The 14,805-nt window shown below is 42.1% G+C and overlaps 1 protein-coding gene across 1 annotated transcript in view; it reads right to left on the reverse strand.

Annotated features, from left to right (window-relative positions):
* Positions 1 to 402: 402 nt before the first annotated feature.
* Positions 403 to 14,805, reverse strand: part of LOC133109767 (contactin-4) — a 101,234-nt gene continuing 86,831 nt past the window's right edge. Inside the window, exons 14-23 of the mRNA XM_061219340.1 lie at positions 13,793 to 13,910; positions 13,247 to 13,405; positions 12,046 to 12,195; positions 10,512 to 10,582; positions 9,385 to 9,619; positions 6,954 to 7,069; positions 6,249 to 6,429; positions 5,186 to 5,298; positions 2,453 to 2,621; positions 403 to 1,901 (exon numbers count right to left, since the gene is read on the reverse strand). Of these exons, the coding sequence (XP_061075324.1) occupies positions 1,807 to 1,901; positions 2,453 to 2,621; positions 5,186 to 5,298; positions 6,249 to 6,429; positions 6,954 to 7,069; positions 9,385 to 9,619; positions 10,512 to 10,582; positions 12,046 to 12,195; positions 13,247 to 13,405; positions 13,793 to 13,910 (1,407 nt within the window). The 3' untranslated portion in view covers positions 403 to 1,806. The remainder of the gene's footprint in view (positions 1,902 to 2,452; positions 2,622 to 5,185; positions 5,299 to 6,248; positions 6,430 to 6,953; positions 7,070 to 9,384; positions 9,620 to 10,511; positions 10,583 to 12,045; positions 12,196 to 13,246; positions 13,406 to 13,792; positions 13,911 to 14,805) is intronic.

A 14,805-nucleotide genomic window follows, 5' to 3' on the forward strand; every position in this document is an offset into this window, starting at 1 on the left:
AAACATATAGATTGACACCTCTGTTGCTGAACCTTTTGACAAGTTGACACTTCATGAGTGCCACTCACTATGGGAACCTTCTGAATAATATTTTAAAACACACATTTTAGCTTCAGCCATGTGTCCACCAACAGCTGTGAATACCTTTAAAAATACAGACAGCCAAAGAGTCAAATAATACTTTAATTATTTTAAAGCAATATATACTGCAAAAGGTGGTTAACATCACAATATTCCATTTTAAAATACATTTTTTCCCACAAATTTCTAAATGTAGCTTCAGAGTTGAACAAATAGAAGCAGAATCTGTTGTTAGTAAACAGCAGATAACAATATTCCAGTTAAATAGCAAGCTAAAAATACATTGCAAAATATCAAACAATGCAATAAAAAGACACAGAATACTTTCAACATGAAATTTTATTTTATATTCAGTATCTCACAGAGACCTCTCTAAATGTTAATACAACAGTATTAAATCATTAAAGCAAAATAAAACACGTTTATCATTATTCATACATTTTTTGTTGTTTATTGGTTTCTTCTTTTTTAGAATAAGCATCAAAATAAGTCATTTGAATCTTAGTTTTACAAAACATTATGGATGGAAGTACAAAATCAGATAATTTCAAATAATGTATCACCAAAAGAAAGGTTGATTCTGATCTGAGGATAATCACTGCATGAATGATGTTCTGGGCATATCACTGCTGGTACTACAGGTTCACATCCATGAATAGTATAATACCAGACATCTAGGGTTTGTTTCCTAGACATGGATTATTTTAGGATTAGGATTAATCCATGTATTGGAAACCAGCCACTACTGTATTGATGTTGTTGTTATGCAAACATACCGTATTCTGTAGAACCTTTTAAACTTAACATTGGGAATTTACTTTGTTCAAGAAATTGTTCACTTGGCTTGAACTTGTTCGGGACAAAACTTATGAGGTATATATGATACCAAAAAGTAAGACTGAGTCAATCAAAACTATTCACAGCAATTAATGTTTTCTCAATTAGACTCAGTTGGCCAGTGTTTTCCTACTAATTTATTTTTGAAAACAACAGTTAATCGAACAACATACTGGAGATTTCACACAATTAAATTAATGTACATCAGACCTGACTGAACGATGAAATGATAAAGAAATTCCACCGTGGGGATCAATAATACAAATTATGTTCCAGAAATGTCAATTAGACTAAACTATCTATTTTTCAGGTAATTACACTGGCTCATCTGGATTATACTATTGACAGATGTTCACATTTTCAAGTCAATCAGCAGACATCATTAAAGATAGGAGATGTAATGAGTAAAATGAACCACCTCCATACATAATTTAAACTGTCAAGTATAAGCTGCATTTTATGCTCTGTAGCAATTTGTGCGACATTTATACATATTGACCTCAGTTCTCCTCATATGCATAGCTAAAACTATATAAATTACTGGTTCATTTTCTTTTCTTTTTTCTTCATGGACATATCTATATCCGTTGATTCCGAATATCTGAATTCAGCCTACCTTCTACTTCATAATCTATAAAATGTTAGATTATGTCTTTAGATTCTGAATAAATATAACCTGTCTTTGTATAACTGGTAATTATAAAAAGTCAATGGATTGGCAGAGATACAGAATGGCAAAAAAACAAAAAGTGATGCAGTTCATTTGTTATTCAGAAAATTATGTAGCAGATACACAGTTAAGTAAAGGTACTTCTCTTAATGTTTATGACTGTTTAGGAATGTGTACCTTTTCTTCAGCATAATCACCAATCAATTGAAGTTTATATTCTACAAAACCCATCTTGTTGTTATAAAAAACATAAAAGCACAAACTGCAGGTAATTTGCAGACATCGCAACTGCAACACCCATTTGAATTAAGACCTATAAAACAAAACACCAAGAGGAAACAATTAGCACTGAAACATATCATAAAAGTGCAATCAGTACATTTACATACAGGTCACTCCAAACATCATGGCAGGCTTCTGTCTGGGCCATAGCAACAAGCTATTACATTTCAAATGTGTTAGCAATACAGAAAGGTCAGATGTTTACAATTCTGTTACAAGGGAGTCGCACGTTCCTGTAACATTTATGAAGCCTCTATCGGGAACCTGGATAAGTTAAGCGCCTAAATGAATCCATGTGTACTGTGTACTGAATGATGATTTAATAAAGCTTTAATGAATGATTACTTTCTTTGTTTGCTATAGAATGCTAACACTGATGGAATCTGCAACAAGAAAGGTTTTTGTACATGATATTTGTGCAGTTTGTAACATGATATTTGTGGCAGGTGATAAACACCCATCTTAAAATAAACCTAATTTAAATTCATGTAAACGTGCGCCTTGCCCAGGAACGTGCGCTCGGATGAATTAACGTTACAGAAGCAGGTGTTTTGGGTGGAGAAGGTGACGGGAGGCTCTTACTGGACATTTTGGGGATCCGGATGGGCCCGCTGCTGCTGCCGTCCCCTCCGTCGCTCAGGGTCTTGATCTCGATGAGGTAGTCCTCCCCCGGGGGAAGCTCCAGCTCCACTGAGGTCCTGTTGGTCTCTACCACGCTGGTCCTCCTGTGCCAGTTCTCACGGTACACCACCTGGGGGAAGGAGAGGAGTCCTGAGAGGGGCCACGGGCACAGTCGCCTGGCCTCACTGGGTGCTTCTTCGGCGTCATTAATCACGGTCGGCTCTGGAACCGCTGACAGTTTCAATTAAGAACGCAGCGGTGAAGAATCACAGAATTAACAGAATTATGCATGTTCTTTTTTTTCTGTTAGTCTAACCTCTCCAGAAAGGAGAAAAGAAGAAAAGCGCTAAATTAGGAAATGTCCGACATGGTGTATAAACACTGATCTTTGCCCCGTCCACCTGGAGAGAAACGGTGTTGATTAGACGTTCATCCTAGAAGCTGTGAGTGTGTGTGTGTGTGTGTGTTTGTTTGTGGGTGTGTTTGTGTTATATTTGTGTGCATGGCCTTTAACAACAGGTTTAGTGAAAATGGTGTTAAAAGAAAATTTCCAAGCTAAAACACTTTGGCACTTTATTAAAATTAGCATTTTGGTGATATAAAAACACATTCCAGATCCTATTTTCATGTCTTCTAGTATTTCACTTTTCTGCAGCTAGACAAGAGTTCACAGAGGACGTAACATAGCATAGTGATGTTGCCACAGCAGGCAGTTTAACATAGGCTTCAACTCAACTGTAATATTAATACTATGAGAAAATAATTACTTATCAAGAGAACATATTAAGTTTTGCTTCAATAGATAATAATGTAACTGCACGGCTTCATGGGTAACTGGGGACATGGCCTTTAGCCTTTTAGATAAGAACTATTAGCTAGCTAGGTGGTATTGACATGCCAATGTCAAGCTAGCTAGCTGTGTCGATTTAGCCACTGAAGAAGGCGGCTGCCAAAAGTAGTCCTGGGTAATGTAGGAAAGGAAAGAGCTGGAGCAGGTCCAGAAGAAGCCTGAGAGGGTGGCAAGTGAAACATTGTGAGTAGTGATGAAGTTAAATATATTACACATCAGATAATAAACCTGGAATGAACTGCATATCACTGCTACAGCTTTACTAATGTTGTAATTGCTCTAGCCTGGAAATTTCCTTGCAGTGGAAGTCCATGCGCATTGACCTACTGTAACACACAGTGCATAAAGTTACAGCAACATTCCCCCACTTCAACAATACAAACTTTCAGTCCATGTATGCTTCAAAGACGGATTTAACTTCAGCAAACTTCCATCTCTATCATTTTCAAAAGTCTGGGACCTTAAAAGGCAATATAATTCCAGGGTGCCTGGGAGATTAAATTTTAGCCACAATGGTGGGAAAATGCCCAAATTTTACCGGCCAGTCCAGCCAGCTCAAATTTTTGCCAGACAATTTTTTGTAAACATCACAACAGAAAAAGGATTAAGATACAGCATACATATGTTTAGTAGCTGTGATGAAACAATATGTATTACATGTATAAAACATTACACTTAGACATACAGTACCCTCTCCCCATATAAAAATAGCGAGATAAACAAGCCATTTGCACTTCCCTGCCTCGTTTTCTCACCCCATCTCATTGAACAATTCACTTTATTGCTTGCTTTTCTTGATTCTACTAGCGCAGGCCTTAAGTAACCAACAGTATACAACCAAAACTGCATGCAAAAAAACTGCATGTCAACTGCATTTGGAGGGGGGGGGGTTCTATTTTTCCACCCTGTAAAATGCCTTCACAATATGAACAAAATAGTTCATTTCTGAATGCTTATGTCAAAATGAGATGCATTTAGGATGTAACAGATGCAGCAATCTGTGAAAATAGAGCATTCTGCCTATTATTGTGGGGTTGTAATCTTCAGATATTGATCCATTTTTTCTGTAGGGGCTGAAGAAAAGATAATATGAATTGCAAATCATCATCAGAGGTGCTAGCGCAGCCTCTGTGGTGGTCCAGAGTGGCGGATGGGAATGGCGCAGAACTTCAGTGAGAGAATAGCCCCTGAAGCTTCCAGCTGCTTCCGTGTCACCGCTGGGCATACATCTGAAAGGGCTGCCTCAACTTACCCAAAAAAGACTGGCAGCAAATTAATTCTTTACAAGAAAAGCAGGATCTATTTTTTTCCTCAGCCCCTACTCTATCCGCTCCCTACTGACTGTGCTACACACTTGCGCAGGATGGCAAGAAAAGGGCAGCGCATCGTCTTACAGACTATTAACACTGCGTGGCCTTGTCAGGTAAAGAAACCTCATTTCTGATCACAAGGTCTGTTCTGAAGGGGAAAAAAAAGATCTACATTCGCTGGTTTGGCATTACTGAATTTATGCTCCATCTAAAAGGTCTACGGGCTGAGGGCAGCTACTGTCAGAAAGGATCTTCAAGCTTTTGGAGACAGGGAGACTGGGCAGGAAACACTAATTAACATTCTGACACTCAAACAGGGGAAAGGCATCCTGGGAGGATAGACATCATCTCCATTTGCTGACCAATGACTCAGCCAAAATGGCCTCTGAACTAAACCAGCATAACAGATAATTGTCTTAGCACATCATGCCCTGCACAGTGATAAATAAAGGTACTTAAAAAAATATATATTTTTTAAAGATACTTTTTTACCCATTGAAACTTTGCCCATTAAAACTCAAATTAAAGTCTCACCTTGTATCCAATCACTTCCGACTCATTATCCATTGCCTTCACATGCTCCCAATTCAAAAAGATCTTGGAGTTTGTCAGGTTCCACTCAATGTTCCCTGGAGGTTGACTTGGTGCTGAAAAACACCCAATCACACAGATGCATGCGTTAATACATGGCATCGATACTTTCAATCTACCTGAATTACTTTTCTTCTTCTAGTATCTCCATAAGCAATGTTTAAATTGACTCTTCTAGGGTTACAATTTCTAAATGCTTCAGAAGTGGTGAAGCATTGAATTCTAAATTGTTTTCATTTAGTTGGCTCATGAACACATTTTATATATGATTTCCAGTATACTCAAACATACTCTTAAATTCTCTCAGTGTTATCTCTTAAAGTAGGGGGGCATGTGTTAAATGAGAGGGCATACATTTAGGAGCACACATTATACACACAGAAACAGTGAAACCACACTCACACTTACACACACAAACACACACACACACACACACACACACACACACCCACACCTGTCTATGCAATCCACCTCATTCAAAAGCAACAGCCACAGAAGGAAGAATCCCATCTCACAATGTCAATGCTTCAGAAAAGGCAAATCTATAAATCTATTACAACCTTCGGCTTAAGAATCGGTCTTAATTGCTGACTATTCATTTTGGAACAACTTTAATTGCCTGTTCAGTCTATTAGCTGAAATTAGTTCACAAACACTCCGCTGAGATGGAGAGATTTATCTTATCAGCCACTGTGTCTTAAACGCTCCACTTTGTTCAGAATCACATTCCTGGGTATCAGATAATTACCAAACTTCAGGCTGAAACCTTGTTATTAAAATACCGCCAGCAATCTAAATCTCACCATCTGACTACGCCTCCCGCGGGTAAATTAATCTGTAAAGTGCTACACTCTGACTGCGGCGAGGAGAGCAGCTGAGAGTGAGGAAGTCAGGAGTCAGGAGTCCTTCAGCCCCAGACCCCGCCCGCCTGCGCGAGTCGCGAGAATAACGCGCGTAAAAATAGCCGGCGACACGACCCCGCCGTCGCCCCCGAGAGCGGACTCACGCGGCTTCTTGGTGGTGACGTTGACGGGCGCGCTGGGCGGGCCGGTGCCGGCGCTGTTGTGCGCCTTCACCGCCACGAAGTACGACGTGCTGCCCTTCAGACCCGTGATGTTGGCCGCCGTCTCCGCCACCCGCAGCCTCTCCGCCTCGCTCTCCGGCTCCCCCTCCTCCCAGTACAGCACCTGAGAGAGAGAGGACCAGACCCAACGCAGACATTCATCTCCCGGTCTGGCTCCCGCCCTCCCTTACTGTATGAAAACACACGCTTTTTTTATTTCATTCCGGGAGTCAATTACATTGATTAGTCCATTAGTCATCCGGGGCTTGTGTACGAGCGTGCGGTTTGTGTCGATAAAAATTGCAGAAGCAGGAAACGCTATAAATTATCCCGAGCTAATGAAAGAAGGGATAAGGCCCTGAGGGCTGGGGCGGGGGGTCAGGCCACTGCGAAGCTTGCGTGTCAGCGTTTGAAAGATGACTGTCTTGTAAGAACTCACTGGGTCAAAGAATCTCTGAGCAATATTAAGCTGTGAACACGGCCTCCCTTTGAAGCTCTCCCGTTGCTTTGTGAAAATTTGCCCATGATAGCGTAGCTTTTCATGCTGTGGTTCTACAAAAAGCGCATACTGTCCTTTAGACGGCCTATTATAGTAACAGTGCGTTGCTGGTTTGTGAGTTGCAATGTACTTGTCGCTCGTTGCCTTACCTCGTAACCAAGCACTCTACCACTGCTGGACTTCAAGGAGACAGGCTCCCAGTACACACCAATTTCAGAGGCAGACAGGGTCCGTGCCCATATCAAGGAAGGGGCTACGGACGGCTCTACAGAGGAATGAGAGAGCAGAGATGTCCAGAAAATTCAGGCTTAAAGAAAGAAAAATAAGCAATTGCACTATACAGCAGGTAAAATAATAAGTATTGAACACGTCACCATTTTTCTCAGTAAATATATTTCTAAAGGTGCTACTGACATGAAATTTTCATGGGAAAAAGTATTGAACACATGAAGAAATAGAGGTGCAAAAAGGCACCAAAAGCCAAGACAACAGCTGAAATCTATCAGTAATCAGAAAGCAATCCTGCCCCTTGTCAGTGCAAATTAATATCAGCTGGTTCGGTCCCAACTGATGACTTATAAAAAGGTGTCTCATTGCCAAGGTGTCACACAAGAAACATCTCATGATGGGTAAAAGCAAAGAACTCTCTCAAGACCTTCGCAACCTTATTGTTGCAAAACATACTAATGGCATTGGTTACAGAAGGATATCTAAACTTCTGAATGTTCCAGTGAGCACTGTTGGGGCCATAATCCGGAAGTGGAAACAACATCATTTCACCATAAACCGGCCACGAGCAGGTGCTCCTCGCAAGAGTCAAAAGAATTATCAGAAGAGTTGTCCAAGAGCCAATGACCACTTGTGGAGAGCTTCAGAAAGACCTGGAATTAGCAGGTACAATTGTTTCAAAGAAAACAATAAGTAACGCACTCAACAGCCATGGCCTGTTTGCATGCTCACCACGCAAGACTCCATTGCTGAAGAAAAAACATGTTGAAGCTCGTTTAAAGTTTGCTGCACAACATTTAGACAAGCCTGTGAAATACTGGGAAAATATAGTCTGGTCAGATGAGACCAAAATTGAACTCTTTGGATGCCATAATACACACCATGTTTGGAGGTCAAATGGCACAGCACATCACCCCAAAAACACCATACCAACAGTGAAGTTTGGAGGTGGGAACATCATGGTGTGGGGCTATTTTTCAGCATACGGCACTGGCAAACTTCATGTAATTGAAGGAAGGATGAATGGAAAAATGTACCGAGACATTCTTGAAAAAAATCTGCTGCCATCTACCAGGATGATGAAGATGAAATGAGGGTGGACATGTCAGCAAGACAATGATCCCAAACACACAGCCAAGGAAACTCTCACTTGGTTTCAGAGAAAGAAAATAAAGCTGCTAGAATGGCCCAGCCAATCACCTGACTTGAATCCAATAGAAAATCTATGGAAAGAACTAAAGATTAGAGTTCATAGAAGAGGCCCACGGAACCTTCAAGATTTGAAGACTGTTTGTGTGGAAGAATGGGCCAAAATCACACCTGAGCAATGCATGCAACTAGTTTCTTCATACAGGAGGCGTCTTGAAGCTGTTATTACCAACAAAGGCTTTTGTACGAAGTATTAAATAAATTTAACTAAGTGTGTTCAATACTTTTTCCCTGTGTCATTCCATTTTATTACACATAACTTAATTCATGGACATCTAAGGTTTGATTTCTTTGTGGGTTGCATGGGTTGTTACCGACATCTGGTGAAAATTCCATGTCAGTAGCACCTTTAGAAATATATTTACTGAGAAAAATGGTGACGTGTTCAATACTTATTTTACCCGCTGTAAAAGCCATCCTATGAAAAGGTTTACACAGTCCTCGGTTGATTAAATGACTTTAATTCCATATTCACCGATTCCAACAATTAAGTTTTGTGCATAAAACTTTAGATATAATAGAAAATGTGAAGAAGAAAAAGTCATCCTATGTCTATTTAAAGCGTTTACACAGTCCTCGGCTAATTAAATGACTGTAATTCCACATTCACTTATTCCGAGATCTGAGATTGTTTGGTACAGTTACCAAATCTAATTGCAATGCAATCAAAACTCCAAACAATATTAATTATGAATCAAGCATCGATAGTATCCGGGTGAAGATATTGGACTGCAGAAAATCCATAGTATCCATTTAAGGTACCTGGGCTGAGTGCAGTAATGCACACTATGCTATAGGCAAAATCCTGACAGTGTCAGTGGCAATTGTGACACGGATTATGACCTACAGGGCAATTGCTCGAAATTGTACCCATATCGTTATACAACAACTTTTGACTGATTGTGTGTGCTGACAATCTGCTTGTAGACCAGTTACAGTATCCCAATATAATAACATCTTGCGGCTCAGCTGGTGGATTGCAGAGTAATGTTTTTTGGATTATGCATGCGCTAGTATGTAGCTCCCAAAATGATAGACACAATTGTAATGCAAGGACAGGCCTTTAGTTATGTCTGGTATTGCAAAGTGGGGAAGAAGTTAAACAAAAACATATTAAACATATTTGAGAAGAAATACACTGACCTTCTTCGGCTGAGTAGACCGTGGTCACGTGACTGAAAGGGCCTTCTCCCATATTGTTGAAAACACCCACTTTCACCTCAAAGGGGGAAAGAGGTGGGATGCTTTCGTTCTTAAAGACGTATGTTGACACATCAGCTGAAGCCACCACAGTCTGAATCCATGTTTTTGTGCCAATGGGACGAAAAGCTACAACATATCCAAACCCCTCCCCATTCTGCAATTCCTCTGGGACAGGCTTTGAGCAGGAGGGAGGCAGGGAGGGAGGGAGAGAGAGAGAGATAGAGAGAGATAGAGAGAGAGAGAGAGAGATAGAGATCGAGAGAGAGAGATAGAGAGAGACAGAGAGAGAGAGAGAGAGAGATGAGTATACACCTTTAAAGACCTTATGTCAAGATATTGGATATTTTACAACAGTTAGTTCCGACTTCAAAACCTTACATTGCGATTGGCTGAGAAAACTCTATGGAGTCACATTAGCACACAATAAGTATCTCCTTAACTTAGCAAAACCAAACCGTTATGTTTATGTTCTGGCGATTCACTGTATCAGAGAAATCATTAACTGGTAACCTAGCAACACTTCAAACTGTCATTAAAATGGCATAATAAAAAGTTTTAATCTGAGTTACTGCATCGTTCGTTAACATTTCTTTTTTATTATTTATAAACGTGTTGGTAAAAGTGTATAATTGCACCAATACACTCAAAGTTGAGACTAGCCTCAGGCCTCATACCTGCGAACACATCACAGCAGTGACAATATCTCACGGTACGTCACTGCTTCCTGAGTATAGTTGCATAATTCTGGCATGTCCATCAATAGATTTTAGGAACAAAGCACTGAAAGACAGCTATATTACATGCTCCGCTCCTATACTGAACAAAGGCAGATATGCAGCATTTGTGCACGTTGTGTTTTTGCCGTTCCTTTTCTGCGTTAGCCGTTTCATATCGCATGCCGGGGGGACGGAGCTGCTTTTCTTTCAGGAGGCGAGCGGCAAAGGCAGAAAGCCTTCGTTTAATTACCGCCGTCTCATTCAAAACGTGTCACCGCCGAGAATAACATCAGAATTCCGCTGGTGTGGCTCTGAAAACAGGCCGTCGTTATAAGTCCATGATCCTCTTACCTCCCATATAATGACGAGTTCACACCGGCTTCCTCCACCTCCACTTACATTGACTGGGGCAACTTCAGGCACTGTTTAAAGAAGAGAAAGCTCTGCAGATGAGAATGTCAAGCGCAGTAGACCTGAACGGGGTGGATCTGTACCACCCTGCTACTTAGAAGTCCTAGAAGTCACAAAAATGCCTGCCATTGCTGTGTTGGTGGGCCCACACCATGAGCATTTTCCAAGGGTACTGGTAAACCCAGTTCTTAAACTAGTGCAACAGGGCAGTCTGTAGAGGTTTTGTACAGGGCCTTATTACATGTGTGGTAGGTAGGTGTGGTAGCTGATTTTGGGGCAGGAGAGGAGCTGATATACTGTACACTCAGTGACTATTTTTTTAGGTATTTATTTATTAGACTTGTTTTTTTTACTTATTGGCCTTCTGCTGCTGTAGCCCATCCACTTCCAGGTTCAATGTGTGGTGTGTTTAGAGATGCTCTTCCACATACCAGTGTTGTGACACGTAGTTGTTTGAGTTACTGTCACATTTCTGTCAGCTTGAAGCAACCTGGTCATTCGTGCTTGACCTCTATCATTAACAAGATGTTTTCACCCACATAATTTTTGCTCACTGGAGTTTTTCACACCATGCTCTGTAAACTGTAGAGAAAATCCCAGGAGATCAGCAGTTTCTAACATACTCAAACCACCCTTGTCTGGCACCAACATTCATTCCACGGACAAAGTAACTTTCATTCCCTATTCTGATGTTTGGTCTGAACAACAACTGAACCCCGTGACCATTTCTGCATGCTTTTATGCACTGAGCTGCCGTCACACGATCGGTTGGCTCGATATTTGCATTCAGGAGCTGGTGTGCAGGTCTACCTTACAAAGCGGTCGCAGAGTGTAGCAGGCTGCCTCGGAGGCGCTGCAGTGCAGTCTCAATGTGAAAGGCACCACTGATGCCCCACTCCTCAGGGACTCACAGATCAGGCCAAACGCACAGTAAACTGGCTTAAAATAGACACTTTCAAATCACATCCTTATGGCCTGTGTGGGTCTTTTAGAGGGTTCCTGTTGATGTAAGCATGAATTAATCATGTCGGAATTTCTACACTCCTGACAAACAGCATCTCTACCCCTACAGACTGCGCTGCTCTCGGTTTATACATATTCATTACCAGGGGAAAAATGAGCATCATTAAATTTCCATTCATACTGAAAGCATAAAAATCAGAGGATTAATGGCTTGAACTACTGTCTGCCTTTGTTTCCTTATTAAATAATTGCATCCTTGTTGCAGATACGAGCCGCAGCTGTTGACATTGATTGTTAACTAAATTAACTATTTTGCTACCCCCGTTTTGCCTTGGAGTGCCCTGCCCACTCATTTTGTAGGGCACACGAGAGAGAATAGAGGTAGCAAAACAGTCAATAAATGTGAGAGGCTCACCAAGCAGATTCATCAAGTGGAGCAGAGATCAAATCAGATTTAATCTGGGAGACAGATGTGTTTCTCCGGAGGGAGAGGGAAGAGAAAGAGACGTACCTGCTGCTTTTGTTCGTAGCTGCTTAGAGGGCTGGCTGGGCTCGCCTAAACCCACGCCGTTTATAGCAACCACTCTGAATTCATAATCCACCCAGGGGTTCAAGTCCACCACAGTTGCATGCAACATCTGTCCAGGTACAGAATCGGGAACTAGGATTAAAGAATTTGATTGTTGAAATACAGACCCGTTCTCAGAACCACCGACAACACATTAGATACAGGAACACGACAGCCTGCTTCTTAGATTACTTCTGAAAACCTTAGATTACTTCTTTTTCAATGAATGTATCTCCATATGGCATGTCTTATCAGAGGGCAGTAAAGATTAGAGTGGAAGTCGCAGAGGGAAAGTGAATTATTTTCTATTCCCCCGACCACTAATGTACTGCAGCCTATAGTGGTTTTTGAACTGTTGAGAGATAAAACATACAGTACGTGCACAATTCTGAAATGCAATCACACTAGCAATCACACTAGTCTCATTTAAACAATGGCATATTGTACACTTGGGTGAAATATGTATTTAAAATGCTTTTACACTTCAAAGTTAAATTTGGGGAAAGAGGGAAAAAAAGCTCCGGCAGAACCGTACAAATTTTAAACAAAATAAATACAGTATACTCAAAAGAGTAAATGTGTTCAGAATACTGTGCAGCTTAATGTTTCTTTTACCGGAGTTTAAAAACAAGCAGAAGCGGAAGTTAGAGCAGCACTAGTTTCTGTGATATGACGTGTACGGGAGTGAAACGCATCTTTAGGGGGGAATCTTTGGAGGACGGGGAGTTCATTTGACTGGGGTTAAATGAGGAGGGGGAAGCAGATATGTAGCCTAAGGCTCTTGGGGGAGGGATATGCACCGCTGCGTGAAAGGGTATCGATTGAAGGGGAACTGAAAATGGACAGACATTTGATCTAAATACATGCCCGCTGGTACACAATGATGTTAAATCTCCAGGAAGCGGATGCAAGTAATACACTAGTATTACAATTTTTTTAATTTTTTGGGAAAATATACTTTATTATTTATACGTTATTAAGAATCGGCTAAATTGAGGAAAACATTTTTTTCCAGCTTTTCACACACACTGAAAAGAGTAACGCCGTTCAGAATACTGTGGAATCCGATGCTTCTTTCACTGGTGTGTAAAGTAGCAGTGCATCCCGGTAGTGTAGGATTGGGGCGGCTCCGAGGGCTCGCTACCTGTTCTGACCGCCTGCCAGCCGATGGAGAACGGGGTCCTGGCCTGCAGGGTGTACGCGGTGACCGGGCTGCGATTGTCACTCCCAGCGCCCCAGGAAACACGCGCGGTGGCGTGTGTAATTTCCTCCACCACCAGGCCTTCAGGAGCTCCCGGAGGCCCTGGAGGGGAGAGCGCAGAGGGGAGGCGACTTTCAAGAGCACCGCAGCGGCAGCCGTTAGGGCACAACAAGGTTAGAGACGCGTCGCGGCAAAGTAGACGTTTCCAGCCAACAAAGGGGAGGCGCACTTAATATTCAAAAGGGGAACATGAGACCCTTCAACGGATGATGGAAATACAATAAATTCCAAGGAACAAGAAGAGCAGGATTAATGCATTGATTTCAGATACTCGCGCGGTCATTATTTCACACCGTGGAGCGGCTGCTATTTCCAGATAAAGCAATGAAAGCAGAAAAATGGTGTGGCTTTCTAATTTCTGACTCTATTAATGTGGCAATAAAGCTTGGGAAAAGGCAAAAAGGAGTTCCCACTGCGGCAAAAGCGTACCTCTTACGATCAGGTCTGCTCCGGCAGAGACACTGTCCACCATGGTGTGGACCATGCAGACGTACTTCCCAGCATGCTTCAGCTGGATGTTCCTGACCATCAGATCACCAGCAGCACCCTGCCAGCAAACGACAATGGTTTTTTGTCAATGTCGCTGTGAATAATACTGTTAAAGAGATGACTCTCCTGCTATAAAATGCAGTTATACCAGCTTGATCAGCTCGAAAATTGAGCTGGTCAAGCTGGTCCAGCTGGGTATGAGCTGGTCAGATCAGTTTGGCCAAGCTGGCCATGAAGTTGGTATGAGCTGGTCAACAAGCTAGTGCTGGTAGCATGTCTGAGCTGGTAGCTGGTCAATCAGCTACCGGCTGTTTCATAACCATGTCAAGCTGGGAGCAGGTTGGAACTGGTCAACCAGCTAAACCACGTCGAGCTGGGAGCTGGTTGGGACTGGTCAACCAGCTAAACCACGTCAAGCTGGGAGCTGGTTGGGATTGGTCAACCAGCTAAACCACGTCAAGCTGGGAGCTGGTTGGGATTGGTCAACCAGCTAAACCACGTCGAGCTGGCAGCTTGAGCTGTTGTTTTCAGCGGGGTCATTAATTTATTTATGTGACCACTTAAATATTAACTAATAAAAAGGCAAGAATAAGGACAGAAAAGCACATCTTTCAGGTTGGGTCAGGATCATGTCAATTCTATTTAGACTTAAAACCATAAGCTGGAACTGTTCCTTTCTGTTGCCTGCCCTCTCCCTCGGTGCGGCAGGCTAGCCAATCACACGGAGGTGCTGAACTGGGTGTTGGGCTCGTTCTTATCGGCGCCGGCCCAGAAGCAGATTCTCATTTCGCCCCCAGTAAGAACATCCCAGGCCTACCCGCACCAGTGGTGCAGAGAGCAGCAGTGGAACGGCAATAACGATTCTCTTCAGCTCAACCGTTCCCTGAATTTTAACCGCTCCTATGATGATGCAGAGGGCTGACATCGCCAGTCCCGTGTAGATAGTTACGGTA

The sequence above is a fragment of the Conger conger genome, chromosome 14 (assembly GCF_963514075.1).
Source record: "Conger conger chromosome 14, fConCon1.1, whole genome shotgun sequence".
In the NCBI taxonomy this organism is placed as follows: domain Eukaryota; kingdom Metazoa; phylum Chordata; class Actinopteri; order Anguilliformes; family Congridae; genus Conger; species Conger conger.